General features: G+C 44.0%; 1 protein-coding gene across 2 annotated transcripts in view; it reads right to left on the bottom strand.

Annotated features, from left to right (window-relative positions):
• The window catches only part of LOC106587725 (cell migration-inducing and hyaluronan-binding protein), a 177,594-nt gene that overhangs the window by 28,169 nt on the left and 131,483 nt on the right, over positions 1 to 17,942 (bottom strand). For both annotated transcript variants that reach the window (XM_045708740.2, XM_045708746.2), the window contains exons 12-14: positions 16,328 to 16,497; positions 13,318 to 13,527; positions 10,677 to 10,882 (exon numbers count right to left, since the gene is read on the bottom strand). In XM_045708740.2, coding sequence (XP_045564696.1) covers positions 10,677 to 10,882; positions 13,318 to 13,527; positions 16,328 to 16,497 — 586 coding nt within the window. The remainder of the gene's footprint in view (positions 1 to 10,676; positions 10,883 to 13,317; positions 13,528 to 16,327; positions 16,498 to 17,942) is intronic.

Below are 17,942 nucleotides of genomic sequence, written 5' to 3' on the forward strand. Positions count from 1 at the left end.
TACTTCTAGTTCTCTGCTGCCAATGACTGGAACGAATTGCAAAAATCACTGAAGCTGGAGACTCATATCTCCCTCTCTAACTTTAAGCATCAGCTGTCAGAGCAGCTTACAGATCATTGCACCTGTACATAGCCCATCTGTAAATAGCCTATCCAACTATCTCATCCCCATACTGTATTTATTTTTTTATTTTTTGCTCCTTTGCACCCCAGTATCTCTACTTGCACATTCATCTTCTGCACATTTATCACTCCAGTGTTTAATTGCTAAATTGTAATTATTTTGCCACTATGGCCTATTTATTGCCTTACCTCCCTAATCTTACCTCATTTGCACACACTGTATATAGATATTTTCTATTGTCTGTACGTTTGTTTATTCCATGTGTAACTCTGTGTCGTTTTTTGTGTCGCAATGTTTTGCTTTATCTTGGCCAGGTCACAGTTGTAAATGAGAACTTGTTCTCAACTAGCCTACCTGGTTAAATAATGGTGAAATAATGTTTTAATGTTTTTAAAAGTGCTCTGTCACACACAACACACACACACACACACACACACACACACACACACACACACACACACACACACACACACACACACACACACACACACACACACACACACACACACACACACACACACACACACACACACACACACACCATTAACAAGGGGTCGTCGCTGCCTTTCAAAAACATGAAAGCAAATCAGGTCATCGGTAATCAAGGTCTCTACTAGAGAGAGAGAGAGAGAGAGAGAGAGAGACAGAGACAGAGAGACAGAGAGAAAGAGAGCGATAAAGAGAGAAGGAGAGAGAGAGAACAAGAGAGAGAGAACGACAGAGAGAGAGAGAGAGAGAGGTGTAATTGTCTTTGTTGAGCTTGGGGTATTTCAAAATGAATGAAGGAGAGAGAGCGAGATTGAGCGGAAGATGCCATAAAAAGAAAATTATTACTGTAACTGATTAATAAAAAGCTTTAAGTTTAGCTTTTAGGATTGGGATATGCTGTCTGATTTTGTTCAGTGAAAATGTACATTACTGAAAAACCCTGCATTTGTGAAGGTCTAAACTGTCAGATGATGATAAATTGGGTTTTCCAGTTTGTTGCAGATTTTTCTAAATGAAACTGACTTAGATTCATCATATCTTGTATGTATGCTTCTAGCACTGTCGCTTTTTAACCAGACCTCAGAAAAGTCCAGAATTTTTTGGGGACATTTGGAGAACTGGAACGACACAGAGCAGCAGGACCAATAAAAACATTTCGAAATTTGACTTTTGGTGCAACTTCAAAATTTGACGTTTGTAGAACGTGGATGAACGTCGAATTCTGCAGTGAGACTGTGAGAGCTTGTTGATTTTAACTGGTATCAATAAAGAATCGTAACACAAATTGAATGTACCAATTCATAAAGACTGAAGGGAACTATTACATGACAGTGGCAGTGTACACTATGTGTGGCTACACTATGTACACTATGGCTGTCTCCTATAACTGCACACATACAAGACATGACACACGTATCCCCCAAGAAAACCTGGAGGCACAAACACACTAACGTTATGACAGCTAGACATCACACACTGACAATAGAGACTGACGTTTGGCATGCATGATCACTGGGAACGGTGGTTGGTGTGTGTGTGGGTGTGAGTATTTGTGTGTGTATACAGTATAGGGATCAATTAAGAGCTGCATATTTCCATGTGCTTTGAAGCAGAACCAAGTATCATGGACAATGCTAGCCATCTGTCAGCGGACAGGGGAACATGTTAGCCGTCTGTCAGCGGACAGGGGAACATGTTAGCGGTATTTCAGCGGACAGGGGAACATGCTAGCCATCTGTCAGCGGACAGGGGAACATGTTAGCGGTATTTCAGTGGACAGGGGAACATGCTAGCCGTCTGTCAGCGCAAGAGGGGAACATGTTAGCGGTATGTCAGCGGACAGGGGAACACGCTAGCCATCTGTCAGCGGACAGGGGAACATGTTAGCGGTATGTCAGAGGACAGGGGAACATGCTAGCCGTCTGTCAGCGGACAGGGGAACATGCTAGCCGTCTGTCAGCGGACAGGGGAACATGTTAGCGGTATTTCAGCGGACAGGGGAACACGCTAGCCATCTGTCAGCGGACAGGGGAACATGTTAGCGGTATGTCAGAGGACAGGGGAACATGCTAGCCGTCTGTCAGCGGACAGGGGAACATGTTAGCGGTATTTCAGCGGACAGGGGAATACGCTAGCTGTCTGTCAGTGCAAGAGGGGAACATGTTAGCGGTATGTCAGAGGACAGGGGAATACGCTAGCCATCTGTCAGCGGAAACATGTTAGCGGTATTTCAGCGGACAGGGGAACATGCTAGCCGTCTGTCAGCGCAAGAGGGGAACATGTTAGCGGTATGTCAGAGGACAGGGGAATACGCTAGCCATCTGTCAGCGCAAGAGGGGAACATGTTAGCGGTATGTCAGCGGACAGGGGAATACGCTAGCCGTCTGTCAGCGGAAGAGGGGAACATGTTAGTTGTCTGTCAGCGGACAGGGGAACATGTTAGCGGTATGTCAGCAGACAGGGGAATATTATTTTTAATTTGTTTCACCTTTATTTAAACAGGTAGGCTAGTTGAGAACAAGTTCTCATTTATAACAGCGACCTGGCCAAGATAAAGCAAAGCACTGTGACGTGACAAAAACAACAACACAGAGTTACACATAAAGAAACGTACAGTCAATAACACAACAGAAAAATGTATGTACAGTGTGTGCAAATGTAGAAGAGTAGGGAGGTAAGGAAATAAATAGGCCATGGAGGCGAAATAATTACAATTTGGCATTAACACTAGAGCGATAAATGTGCAGATAGATAAATAAATGTGCAAATAGAGATACTGGGGTGCAAAAGAGCAAGAGAATAAATTACAATATGGGGAAGATGTAGTTGGGTGAGCTATTTACAGATTGGCTGTGTACAGGTACAGCGATCGGTAAGCTGCTCTGACAGCTGATGCTTAAAGTTAGAGAGGGAGATATAAGACTCCAGCTTCAGTGATTTTTGCAATTCGTTCCAGTCATTGGCAGCAGAGAACTGAAAGGAAAGGCAGCCAAAGGAAAACTTGGCTTTGGGGATGACCAGTGAAATATACCTGCTGGAGCGCGTGCTACGATTGAGTGTTGCTATGGTGACCAGTGAGCTGAGATAAGGCGGGGCTTTACCTAGCAAAGACTTATAGATGACCTGGAGCCAGAGGGTTTGGCGACGAATATGTAGCGAGGACCAGCCAACGAGAGCATACAGGTCGCAGTGGTGGGTAGTATATGGGGCTTTGGTGATAAAACAGATGGCACTGTGATAGACTACATCCAGTTTGTTGAGTAGAGTGTTGGAGGCTATTTTGTAAATGACATCGCCGAAGTCAAGGATCGGCAAGATAGTCAGTTTTACGAGGGTATGTTTGGCAGCATGAGTGAAGGAGGCTTTGTTGCGAAATAGGAAGCCGATTCTAGATTTCATTTTGGATTGGAGATGCTTAATGTGTGTCTGGAAGGAGAGTTTACAGTCTAACCAGACACCTAGGAATGTGTAGTTATCCACATATTCTAAGTCAGAACCGTCCAGAGTAGTGATGCTAGTCGGGCGGGCCGGTGTGGGGAGCGATCGGTTGAAGAGCATGCATTTAGTTTTTCTAGCATTTAAAAGCAGTTGGAGGCCACGGAAGGAGTGTTGTATGGCATTGAAGCTCGTCTGGAGGTTAGTTAACCTGTTGGGTCTAGGGGGCAGCATTTGCACGTCTGGATAAAAAAAATGTACCCGATTTAATCTGGTTACTAATCCTACCCAGTAACTAGAATATGCATATACTTATTATATATGGATAGAAAACACTCTAAAGTTTCCAAAACTGTTTGAATGGTGTCTGTGAGTATAACAGAACTCATTTGGCAGGCAAAACCCTGAGACATTTTCTGACAGGAAGTGGATACCTGATGTGTTGTATTGACTTTAAACCTATCCCATTGAAAAACACAGGGGTTTAGGAATATTTTGGCACTTCCTATTGCTTCCACTAGATGTCACCAGCCTTTACAAAGTGTTTTGAGTCTTCTGGAGGGAGATCTGACCGAACAAGAGCCATGGAACGTTGATGTCCCATTAGACACCTGGCGCGCTAGTTCATGTTGGGTACCCTCGTTCCAATACGTTATAAAAGAGTATGCATTCGTCCACCTTGAATATTATTCATGTTCTGGTTAAAAAAGGCCCTAATGATTTATGCTATACAACGTTTGACATGTTTGAACGAACGGAAATATATTTTTTCCCCTCGTTCATGACGAGAAGTCCGGCTGGCTTACATCATGTGCTAACGAGACGGAGATTTTTGGACATAAATGATGAGCTTTTTTGAACAAAACTACATTCGTTATGGACCTGTGATACCTGGAAGTGACATCTGATGAAGAGAATCAAAGGTAATGGATTATTTACATAGTATTTTCGATTTTAGATCTCCCCAACATGACGTCTAGTCTGTATCGCAACGCGTATTTTTCTGGGCGCAGTGCTCAGATTATTGCAAAGTGTGATTTCCCAGTAAGGTTCTTTTTAAATCTGGCAAGTTGATTGCGTTCAAAAGATGTAAATCTATAATTCTTTAAATGACAATATAATATTTTACCAATGTTTTCTAATTTTAATTATTTAATTTGTGACGCTGACTTGACTGCCGGTTATTGGAGGGAAACGATTTCCTCAACATCAATGCCATAGTAAAACGCTGTTTTTGGATATAAATATGAACTTGATAGAACTAAAAATGCATGCATTGTCTAACATAATGTCCTAGGAGTGTCATCTGATGGAGATTGTAAAAGGTTAGTGCATCATTTTAGCTGGTTTTATGGTTTTGGTGACCCTGTCTTTGACTTGACAAAACATTACACACAACTCTTGTAAATGTACTGTCCTAACATACTCTAAATTTATGCTTTCGCCGTAAAACCTTTTTGAAATCGTAAAACGTGGTTAGATTAAGGAGATGTTTATCTTTCAAATGGTGTAACATAGTTGTATTTTTGAAAAATTTGAATTTTGACATTTATTTGGATTCAAATTTGCCGCTCTTGAAATGCACCTGCTGTTGATGGAGTGCACCACGGGTGGCACGCTAGCGTCCCACCTAGCCCCAAGAGGTTAACACAGTGTCCAAAGAAGGGCCAGTAGTAAACAGAATGGTGTCGTCTGCGTAGAGGTGGATCAGAGAATCACCAGCAGCAAGAGCGACATCGTTGATATATACAGTGAAATGAGTCGGCCCGAGAATTGAACCCTGTGGCACCCCGATAGAGACTGCCAGAGGTTCGGACAACAGGCATATGCACAGCAGAGTACACAAAATACTCTTTCAGACAGTGGTTACACACTGTCTGTCTCGTGTGTGTGTGTGTGTGTGTGTGTGTGTGTGTGTGTGTGTGTGTGTGTGTGTGTGTGTGTGTGTGTGTGTGTGTGTGTGTGTGTGTGTGTGTGTGTGTGTGTGTGTGCGCGGTATAAGCAGCTTTGGGTAATGAGTGACAATTGTCACAGCAGTGTTAGCAATCACTACCAACAAGTCTCTCTCCCACCTCCATCTCTCTCTCTCTCTCACCTCCATCTCGCTCTCTCTCTCTCACCTCCATCTCTCTCTCTCACCTCCATCTCTCTCTCTCTCTCTCTCACCTCCATCTCTTTCTCTGACCTCCATCTCTCTCTCTCTCTCACCTCCATCTCTCTCACCCTCATCTCTCTCTCTCACCCTCATCTCTCCTTTCTCACCCTCATCTCTCTCTCTCACCCTCATCTCTCTCACCCTCATCTCTCTCTCACCCTCATCTCTCTCTCTCACCCTCATCTCTCTCTCACCCTCATCTCTCTCTCACCCTCATCTCTCTCTCTCTCTCTCTCTCTCTCTCTCTCTCACCTCCATCTCTTTCTTTCTCTCACATCTCTCCTTCCTCCCTCTCTCTCTCTTTTTACAGGCATTAAGTGCAGGTGTTATGTATCTTAAAATAAAATGTTCATCTGAGTGTTTGTGTGTGTGTGTGTGTGTGTGTGTGTGTGTGTGTGTGTGTGTGTGTGTGTGTGTGTGTGTGTGTGTGTGTGTATGTGTGTGTATTACTGTAGGAAGTGCAGTGAATACATAGATTCCTCTGTAATTTAAACACCTGGGCGGAACTGTAGATATTCTCTACAGTCATGTGTTTCTTTATTCCTCTCAGCATTTTAAGTTAATACTCACTCTGTGCTATGAGAAGGGAAAGGAGAGGAGAGGAGATGAGAGGAGTCTGGCGATAGAGAGAGGGGAGAGGAGAGGAGAGGAGGGGAGAGGAGAGGAGAGGAGAGGAGAGGAGAGGAGAGGAGAGGAGAGGAGAGGAGAGGAGAGGAGAGGAGAGGAGAGGAGAGGAGAGGAGAGGAGAGGAGAGGAGAGGAGAGGAGAGGAGAGGACAGGACAGGACAGGACAGGACAGGACAGGACAGGAGAGGAGTCTGGCGATAGAGAGAGGGGAGAGGAGAGATGGGAGGAGAGGATGAAGACAGTAGAGTTGGGGAATAGGGAAGGTGGAGAGAGTGTGATAGTACTGTGTCTGTGTGAGAAGATGTGTGGGAAAAGAGAATAGATAGAAAGAGAGGGAGGGGGAGGAGATATGGGGGAAGCAACAAATCTGCAAAACTTTACTGAGGAAAAGTAATTCTGTTACCTCATACTTTTTGGTAGGTGACATGATGTATATAAACCCTGGGTAGCTGACGCTGTGTCTTGGCCAATAAGAGCCTCCATTATTAAACTCTTCCTTTCGAGGCTTTGATTAATGGAAGTGAATCAGGGAAAAACTATTTCCCCACATTAAAATACCCACCTTGTCAACAATGCCCTGATGTGCAACATATGTATGCAGCCAGCACCGATTAAAGTGATGAGGGAAGACATTTCATATGGAAGTATTGAAATTATTAGAGTAGAACATGTCCTTTTTTTCTATTTTGAGAGACAAACTGCTCGGCTTCTGGTACTGTGTAACCATAGCAACGCATGTAAATGTCAATGTATGCTACATATATTACAAAACGATAACCCATTGTTGATGTTATTAAGCATGGATGAAGTGGTGGTTCATGTCTGCAATTTAACTGCTGTTCTTATGGATTTTCTAATAGTCCTTTCACAACTGCTGAAGAAATATTGTGCATTGACAGTGAATGTAGTTAACGTTAGCAGCCAGCCTAGTGCTACATGATATGACGTATACAAATAGGCCACCAGTCAACCCAGTGTTTTTTATAGTATGACTGAAACACTTCCTAGGTTTATTGTACCAAGAGTCATTGCAATTTATTTTTACCGGCTTCACTTTACATCAGATTGATCTTAAATTGGTGAGCAATATTGAAAACATATTATTATGGATGAACTTCTCCAGCTGTACATTATTGTTGCTTTGTAGTGTAGAGAGGTGAGCAACATGCTTTCATTTCAACAGCTACAGGTTTTGGATGATACATACGTTTTATTTTTCATTGTCCTTGAAGCATAACATTGAAATAATGTAAATTTCCATAAATTCCTATGGAGGCTGTTCCTTAGGAGGAGTATCATAATGACGAACAGAGGGGAGAGGAGAGGAGAGGAGAGGAGAGGAGAGGAGAGGAGAGGAGAGGAGAGGAGAGGAGAGGAGAGGAGAGGAGAGGAGAGGAAAGGAGAGGAGAGGAGAGAGGAGAGAGGAGAGAGGAGAGAGGAGAGAGGAGAGAGTAGAGGAGGGAGAGGAATGGAAAGTTGGGGAGAGGAGAGGACAGGAGAGGAGAGGAGAGGAGAGGAGAGGAGAGGAGAGGAGAGGAGAGGAGAGGAGAGGAGAGGAGAGGAGAGGAGAGGAGAGGAGAGGAGAGGAGAGGAGAGGAGAGGGGAGAGGAGAGTAGAGGAGGGAGAGGAATGGAAAGTTGGGGAGAGGAGAGGTACACATACTCTAACGTGACCTTCTCTCATGGCTTTGCCGTATTAATGTCTCCACCTGTCTGCTTATCAGTGAGGTGTCTAGATCTTTAATTGTTTCTATGAAATGTAATGTAAGGCAAATTCCTGGGCTGTGTCCCAAATGGCACCCTATTCCCTACATAGTCCACTACTTTTGACCAAGCTCCTATATAGTGCACTACTTTTGACCCTGCAGGACCCATAGGACCATGGTCAAAAGTAGTGCACTGTCATGACATGCCCTTGGGGGGAGGATCATAGGCACCCCCCCCCCCTCTCCACAGTTTTATGATGGTCATAAATACCTGCAGGAAAACTCTCTCTCCATACTCTCAGAAATGGAAGTTAAATCCCTTTGTTACCACAGAGAGTGACATTGCAGTACGATAACATTAAAAGGCTGAATAATTAAACACTATTTCTGTATCCCAAACATTTGGAATGGTCCTTGGGTATTTAAAGAACAATGCTGTGGAATTTGTTAATAATTTCTGACGTAACTTAAGACAGTATAACAACATAAGTGTATCTCTGAATGTGTATATTTCCCAGTTGTCAGGGTCACATCCAAATGTGGGGGAACGTATATGATTAAATATGAAACTATTTGTGGGAAGATGTATTGAGAATTTTTTTTCATATGAAGTCGTAACCTAGTCAGTGGCCATGCCCACGTGAGCAGACATTACATCGGTGTCATGGAACGCCCCCTTTTTCCAGAGGGTATAAAACCCACTTCTGACACAATGTACATTAGGCCAACGAGACCAACAACGTGAGCTGAGAGGGACGTAATGGCTAGAACTCTGAAACTTCAACAGAGAAGAAGAACATCTTGTCAGGTTGTGCGCTACTGGTAAGAAGTCAGGTGCAGGAGAGCGGAGAGTTGTGATCAGGCGCACACTTTAATTGGCAGAAGTAACAACAGATGGACGCAACTGCGTCAAAAACCTCCAGCCAAAAGCCAAAAGTGCAAAGCGCGACAACAGTCACAATAATACATAAGTAAAACAATTAAACACACTCGGGTACAACACGGTACCCGGGGAAAAACCAGCCTGGTGCGTAACACGAAGCATGTAACAAAAACAATTCCACACAAAGACATGGGGGGGAACAGAGGGAATATATATGTAGTGTGATTAGGGAATGTAAACCAGGTGTGCGGGGAAACAAGACAAAACAAATGGAACAATGAACAGTTGAGCGGCGATGGCTAGAAGACCAGTGACGTCGACCGCTGAATGAGCAAGGAGAGGAGCCGACTTCGACGGAAGTCGTGACACATCTCTACAAAACTAAAGACTACACAGGAACATTCAGTCTGCAGCTGTTTAAGTACTTTAGTCTGGTAAATGCAACCGAGAACCAATGGGTGGTACTCTGAAAGATCCATTCTGGAGAACATTTCCCTATCAAACGACCATTGGTACGTCTGACGTATCCATATTTAACAGACACTTCCAGAACAAAGGGAACAAGCTAGAACTACGAAAGACTTTGATCTCTGGTGGACAAACCAGAGACTTTCTGTCGACTGACTCTCCAGCAGACAGACCGGCGATTTCAACAGAGAGACAACAAAGGCATACACTCGTGAATATGTAAAATGCTATTTATTTTCGAATGAGTGGCTGTTCATGTGCAAAGTATTAGCATTTCCATGAGCCTAGTTAACAGCTGTGTGTACGATAGTAGTCCTTTGTCTTTTCTCCTGCTCTTTCTTACCTGCCCCTCCCTTTTCATTTGGTGTAACAAGCCATCATATCGGTTTAGTCCACTAGGGCCTTTTCATTGTATCATGTTAGTAACCAATGTATAACCTATCCTGTGTGTTTATGTACTTCTGTGTGATTATTTAGTTACTTAGTAAATAAGTAATTAAGCCAATTGGTATATCGCTGAGTCATAATTTATGCTAGCGTTCGTGCAGATATCCAAGAGTTTGCGACATTCGGAATATGACTGATGAGGTAATAGATTAATAAGTGATTGTAATCGATAAGATATGAAAATATCTGAAGAGAGTTACATTCGGGAAATAGTAACTCTTTAAACGACACATAGACACGACAGCACTCTGTAGGGAATAGGATGCCATTTGGGATGCAGCCCTAGTAACCGACAACTAGATAAAACTCTGATTTTAACACTCAAATGAATGTGGGATCCAGACTTGTAGCCAACCTAATTAGATTTGCAAAGGGAATAGAGAACGTCAGTCGGGTAATAAGCAGTGTGTGTGTGTGTGTGTGTGTGTGTGTGTGTGTGTGTGTGTGTGTGTGTGTGTGTGTGTGTGTGTGTGTGTGTGTGTGTGTGTGTGATTTAAGGTAAGATAAGGTAAAGCGCAGTCTTATTGCAGTGTTGTATCTTCTGGTTGAGCGTGTCTCTTATGCATTAATCATACTCTGTCTCTCTAACACCAGAGATAGCAGGTTACCACGGGGACAGACATATCAGTTCAGAGGACAGACATGCTAAAGAGGTGAGTGTGTGTGTACATGTATCTACCTGTGGCTGTCTGTATATATCCATCTTACATATGTGTGTATCTATATGTGTAGATGTGAAGTCAGCCCTAGACGATGATCTTGGGTCAGTTTTGCATCTTCCCCACTAATAGTTTAAGGTTAGGATTACGTGAAGGGAAGGGAACACTTCTGTTGATCTCCTCTACCTGCAGTCTTGACGTGGGTTGGCCACATATCCGGGGAAGGCTCCCTGTGTGATATCACGACACATCTTGCTATCCCTGTCGGAGGGCAGCAGGGTACCAGCTCTGATCATCAGCCCCAGGCAGTGGTCAAAAGTGTTCCTCTCCTCAGGACCGTCCTCAGTGAAGAAACAGTGTCCCAGAGCATCGTAGCCCACCACGTCCTTTACCTGGTAGGACAGAGAGAGGGGGGGAGGGACAGAGAGTGGGAGAGAGAGGGGGGGAGAGAGTGAGTGGGGAAGGGAGGGAGAAAGGGGGGGGAGAGGGGGGGAGAGAGCGAGAGAGAGAGAGAAACACCAGGGTTGGGGTCAATTCCATTCAAATTCCAGTCAATTCAAGGAGTATGCTGAATTTCCAATTCCAATACCTTCAATGCTTTTCAATGAGGAACATTTGGAATTGGAATTTGGTTTAGTCCTACTTTCTGAATTGACTGGAACAACTCCAACCCTGACAAACCATGCACACATTTATTTTGAATGGCACAGATGCATGTCTGAAGGAAGTGGTTTTCCTTCTCTGTCTCTTCTCTGTTATCTGCACTGGGCTAAAAACCCCATCTTATCAGATGGTGTGAAACACATCATTCCACTGAGCTACACCATTTAAAGAAATATATTACTCTGCCTGTCACGCTAGCTAGCTAGCTTATCTCACCTCTTCTTTGCGGTTGGTTTGGGGAAGTCTCCTCATGTGAGAACAGTTCACCAAACTACCTCTGCTAACACAAGACTGTATTAGACTGCTGAGCTAAATCATGGGGAGCTAACCCCAGTCTTCATGTCTATGGAGATATTCTGACATCTGATGAAGGAGAGGAGACCAGGGCCTGAGTCTCAAATGGGACCCTATTCTCTATCTAGTGCATTATTTTAAACCAGGGCCCATAGGGACCAGGGCCCCTATTCCACTATGTAGGGAATAGAATAGGGTACTAACTGGGACGAAGCCGAAGCAGAGAGATAACATCTCAGAGAATTCAATATCTCATCATCTATCTTCCATTTCCTTCTAACGCCTGAAGAGTGACAGGACACAATTGTTTTCTATCCAGTTTGTACCCAATTTTCAGGAGCCTTGGTTTAGATACGCCATGTTGGGTAGCAACAGCACATCTCCTCGTTATGGCAACGGATAAATTCTCTGATTGCCGTGGCAACACAACAGGACACCTTTAACAACCCTCCAACACATACGCACGTGCACGAGGATGGGCGAAGTTGAGCGCGATGAGCGCGCAAACACACAATCCCACCTCAGTTTCCGACAGACTGTTCTCATACAATTCTAGCTAGAAGCAATTATCTTCTTTTGTGCGTAATTCTATTTATTTGCTCTGTCTGTGACCCTGTAAAGTCCACAGATCATAATGTCCCTGGGTTCACAACAGTAATTAGCAACATGCATAATCATGAATATGGTTATTATCCTCATTATAATTCCGTAGGTGGCTCGGATTTTTAGCAAAGACAGTGAAGTAACACCACAGGTAAAAGTTTCCTGAAACCCTTGTAGCTCAACCTGGATAAGGTTACAAAATTACAGCAACTTTCCCAAAATTCCCAGGTTTTCTAGAAGTCCTGGTTCAAAGATTCCTGGAATCAGGATTTCTGAAAAACCTGGGAATTTGGGGAAAGTTAGCAGAATTTTTCAACCCAAGATGTGGAGCGTTATAACGTCTCTCAAAAACTCAGCTACTGTCAGGTGCGTCATAAAAAGTGGACCAAGGCGCAGCGGGTATCGTGCTCATCTTCCTTATTTATTTGGATAAACGTGAACACTTAACAAAAATAACAAACAACGACAAAAAAAACTGTCCTGTAAGGCTACACAGCTATACATGAAACAACTACCCACAAACACAGTGACAAAACCCCCCTACTTAAATATGGCCCTCAATTAGAAGCAACGAAGAACAGCTGCTTCCAATTGAAGGCCCAAACAAACCTGAACATAGAAATAGACTAAATAGACATTCAAACATAGAAATAGACAACATAGAACATTACCCAAAACCCCAACAACCCAAGACACATAAATCAAACACACCCCTGCCACGTCCTGACCATACTATAATAACAAAAGTACCCCTTTACTGGTCAGGACGTGACAGATACAGCAGTTAGAGAGTAATGCTAATAAAATGGATGTGTTTGACTGTACTTTTTCTGTGCCTCCGTGAACGGAAGAAACCTGTCAAGTGAGGTTCGAAAATCTTTCTGTGAATGTGCTAACGCTACTGATTCAGTTAAATTACTTTACATCTGGGATCCGAAAAACAGCTGTCACCCTGCCACTCGTTTGGTATACAGCTTATATTTGGGGTTCTGCTGGGGTAAGACAGTTGATCTGACAGAAGACCTCTTTAACCACACACACACACACACACAGACACACACACACACACACAGACACACACACACACACACACACACACACACACACACACACACACACACACACACACACACACACACACACAGATGGTGAAGAGGCTGGGCGAAGGCGGGTGTCGTCGTGACAACTGAATGGCCAACCAGCAGCACTTTTATACTCTCAAATGTATGGAACCAAATGTCCAAGTGTGTGCATGCATATAGCTCACCAGTAGGCCATTAGAGCCGTGCACAGTGACACAGCGGGAGAAGGTGTGGTGGATGGACAGATCGCTGACGGAGGTGGGGGGATCGTAGCCTCCCTTCTGGTCCACGTCTCCATTCATATGGAAGTGGACAGGATAGTGACCCATAGACTGTTGACCCATGTGTTGCAGCTCTACACCGGACACCTGCACAGACTTAAAGCCACGCTCCACCTGGGTGGGAGACATGTGGGGACAGGGGGAGAGTGAGACAGTTAGAAAGTGAGACCGCTAGAGAGTGAGACTGCTAGAGAGTGAGACTGCTAGAGAGTGAGACCGCTAGAGAGTGAGACCGCTAGAGAGTGAGACCGCTAGAGAGTGAGACCGCTAGAGTGAGACCGCTAGAGACCGCTAGAGAGTGAGACCGCTAGAAAGTGAGACCGCTAGAGAGTGAGACCGCTAGAGAGTGAGACCGCTAGAGAGTGAGCCCGCTAGAGAGTGAGCCCGCTAGAGAGTGAGCCCGCTAGAGAGTGAGAGAAAGACAGAGAGTAAGACAGGAGAATTTGAATGTGAAAGAAACAGTGAAAGTGTGAGAGATTGAATAGCAGACAGATAAAAAGATAGTGAGTTTCCATGCATGAGAGACCAATCAAATTGTTTCCATAATTCTTCATTAAAATGTGGTTGACTAGAATGTAATGGGAAGAATTTGCAGGCAGTGGAGATGGACGTGGCTCCATTCCATACTAGCTGTGGATCTTCTCCTGGGCTGTATCCCAAATGAGAGCCCTGCATTTCCTGGTCAAAAGTACTGCACTATTATAGGGTGGCATTTGGGACACAGCCCAGGTCCCATGACTGACAGCTTCAATAAACAGCTGTCTATTGAACAGGATGCAATCCAACTCATTCTAAAGACTATGCCAGTGTGCCATTGTGTTTGTGTGTGTGTGTGTGTGTGTGTGTGTGTGTGTGTGTGTGTGTGTGTGTGTGTGTGTGTGTGTGTGTGTGTGTGTGTGTGTGTGTGTGTGTGTGTGTGTGTGTGTGTGTGTGTGTGTGTGTCTCCGGTTGCACTTCACACTTGCTTGGTTTCTGTGCTGTAAATAAAATTTGCTTCATTGAGACGGAACTCAATCAAAAGAGCTTCCAAGAAACTTTCACTCATTGGAAATGTTCTGCCAAACCTAATTACAGTAATGGCAAACAGCATAAAACAAGAAACTCTCCCAATGTGACACTCCCTGTGTCAAGGGTGGCTCAAGGAAGCAGGAGAGGCAGAGTCAAGCGCAGGAGACAGAAAATCCGTGAACACACTTTTAATGGGTATCCACATAGTCCAAACACGGTAGGGCAGGGCGCATAACAAACAAACGCTCCAAAACCCCAGCTTAAACTAGGCAGGGACGCAGCCCACAAAACCTCTGTGGCAAACAAAAAACACAGGCAGAGGGAAAACACTTGTCCTCAAACTACCACAGTCCTGACATAGAACAATCACGCACAAAACACAAACCTACCTAGCTAGACTAAATACCCCCCCGCTAACAACTAAAACAAAACAGGTGCGTGCCTAACCTAGACCTAACCAATAGGAAGTGAAACAGAGGATCGATGGCAGCTAGTAGGCCGGCGATGACGACCGCCGAGCGCCGCCCGGGCGAGGAGGGGCGCCACCATCCGTTGGTGTCGTGACACCCTGTCAGCAAAGTGACAATTGTTTATTTGTGCAAACACTAGCCTGTCTGCTTGCTTAAATCAGGATTGCTATCTGGCATTAATACTATCCATAGCTGTTATGGTGCTGTGTGTGTGTGTGTGTGTGTGTGTGTGTGTGTGTGTGTGTGTGTGTGTGTGTGTGTGTGTGTGTGTGTGTGTGTGTGTGTGTGTGTGTGTGTGTGTGTGTGTGTGTGTGTGTGTGTGTGTGTGTGTGTGTGTGTGTGTGTGTGTGTGTTTGCCTGCCTGTCCATCTGTCATAGAATCACACTGGCCTAATGACAGCTGACATACCACTGTCATGACGATGATATTACAAATGTCATTGACAGATTGCGTCACCATATGTCATCTGATGCCAGTCATGACCCAAACCAGATCATTACTGTAATAATCTAGTTGGCTGGTGTGTGTGACAGTCTCAGCTCTCTCTGTCCTAACTGTGCTCCCCAGAGTCTGGGCGTCTAGCCATGCTAGACGGGGACGGAAGGGTTGTGCTTTCTAACTAAACATCTGATTATAACTAAAATCTATAAACTGTTCCCTTACCCTCACCTAACCTGTAAGGACAATAGATGAGCTCACTTTCTTAATGTAACCTTTATGTTAACTGTACAGTATAGCCCAAAACAATAGCCCATTTCTTCTGGTGAAGGCCTCAAGGTACTGAATAAACAGAACAGAAAGACATGATCAGGGCTGCAGAACTCTGGTACCTCACAGACTGTAGCCCTTTCCTGCAGTCAAATGACCTTGAGGCCTCATGGGTGGAAGGTTACTAATAATATTCATAATTAATAAACATTATTTCAAAAACCCGCCGAAAATCCGGTGTTTCTATGTGAAACGGTTTTGTTATATTTCAGTCGTCTGTAATGTATATAAAGTGTAATATTGGGATGCAAACTCAACATTTAACACATTTCAACTGTATATCTGACATGATACAGGTGTCTTCTTTTTTTATCCCATAACCATGTGTGTGAGGCGTATACTTTTGTTTCAAAGTAGAATTGTTTAAGAATACCAAGAAACACTATGTGTGACCCTGATTTATCCCACCGCTGTAAATGGTTAAGGAAGTTAAGTTACCAGAATTGTCCGGCCCTACACACAATATCTATAAGTTTGGATCAGTGGAAGGATAAAGAAAAGATGAAAGTAGACGGAAGGACAAAGAGAAGATGTAGGGGTTTATGGAAGGATGAAGAGAGGATGAATGGGTGGATGGATGAATAAAGTAAAGGTGTAGATAGAGGGATGAATAGATAGATTGGAGGGGTAGATTCATGAACAATTAATGACATGTTAATTAAATTACCTTCACGTGTCCTCCGAAAGTGTCGAAGGCGAAGAACTTGCAGGCATCGTTGCCGTAGCAACCAGGTTCCATCTCGCCGCGCACCAGGATGTTGCGACTCAGCAGGCCGACCTCTGCCCTCATGTCCACCCCATCCACCTCCTCACCCATATGGAGGAACACTGGCTTACCTACACACATACACACACACACACACACAAAGAGTTAGAACACACCTGGCAGCACACATACACAGACATACGAATGCACATGTACACACACACACCAGGGTTTCCATTAGCAGGTAATTTCCGGCTTTTGGCCAATAAAATAAATGAAAAGCCGATAAATTGTAGTCAGCCAAATTGTCCGGGGCTGGTCTGCTGCTGAGGAGAGAGTGAGAGAGGAGCCTTGGCCTAGGATACTGTTGATTGTGAAGATGGAGCCCTTTTTCATCAAAGTAAAATGAAAATTAGAGAGCAGTGAAAAGCCTACATGGCGGGGCTCCAAACTGCCACCATTTAGTCTCGCTGGGCGAGTTAAAACATGTATTGGTCGCATCTGTGCGAGCTGCACATTAATTTACCTCACTCAAAATGTCTTTGTTTTTATGAGGCTAAAACCTTGATTTGGTGAAACAGTAAATTACATTATCCTCATGATTCCTGTAATGAAAGTGTCTGCCTACCTGCCCCTGTTTCGCTGGGGCCTGCTGCTATGTTGAGCGAGGCACTCTCTCTCTCCTTTTCAGAGGGAAAAAATGCTCCAGGAGAAAGAAAAGTGTTCTGTATAACACTTTTAAATCCAATTGTGGGGAAAACACAGCTATTCTGTTGTCAAAGGTGGAGAGAGGATGTTCTCAGCTTTCTGTAGATATACTTTTTATTTCTTCGAGCTCAAAAGCAACTATTTTACAAACAAGATATTTGCTATGAAACTATTTTACAAACAAGACATTCAATATGGCTGTGAGATATGGAGCACACTAAATGTGGATTGGCCATTGCGAGTGCATAGGCCTACAACTGCAATGTATTTGTTTTTATATTAAATGTACTGTAATAGCAGCAGTGGGTATTATCTGTAGAGATACTGACCTAGTAGTTGGGTTTAGTTATTACATTAAAAGTACTGTAATAGCAGCAGTGGGTATTATCTGTAGAGATAGTGACCTAGTAGTTGGGTTTAGTTATTACATTAAAAGTACTGTAATTGCAGCAGTGGGTATTATCTGTAGAGATAGTGACCTAGTAGTTGGGTTTAGTTATTACATTAAATGTACTGTAATAGCAGCAGTGGGTATTATCTGTAGAGATAGTGACCTAGCAGTTGGGTTTAGTTATTACATTAAAAGTACTGTAATAGCAGCAGTGGGTATTATCTGTAGAGATAGTGACCTAGTAGTTGGGTTTTGTTTTCCCATTAAATGTACTGTCATGACGTGGTCCTCTTTGGGTATAGCGAGTACCATCCCCCTCTCTCTGCACCATCCCCCTCTCTCTCTCACCACCTCTCTCTCTTCCCCCTACACCCAGGCTCTGTTATCGCAGGTCATAAATTCCTAGAGGAGTCTCTCTCCTCATGGCCAGAGTGTAGAGAGAGAAGGTTTCAAAGGAGAACAAAGGAACCTCTTCTC

This window comes from Salmo salar, chromosome 26, assembly GCF_965601325.2.
Source record: "Salmo salar chromosome 26, fSalSal1, whole genome shotgun sequence".
Lineage (NCBI taxonomy): Eukaryota > Metazoa > Chordata > Actinopteri > Salmoniformes > Salmonidae > Salmo > Salmo salar.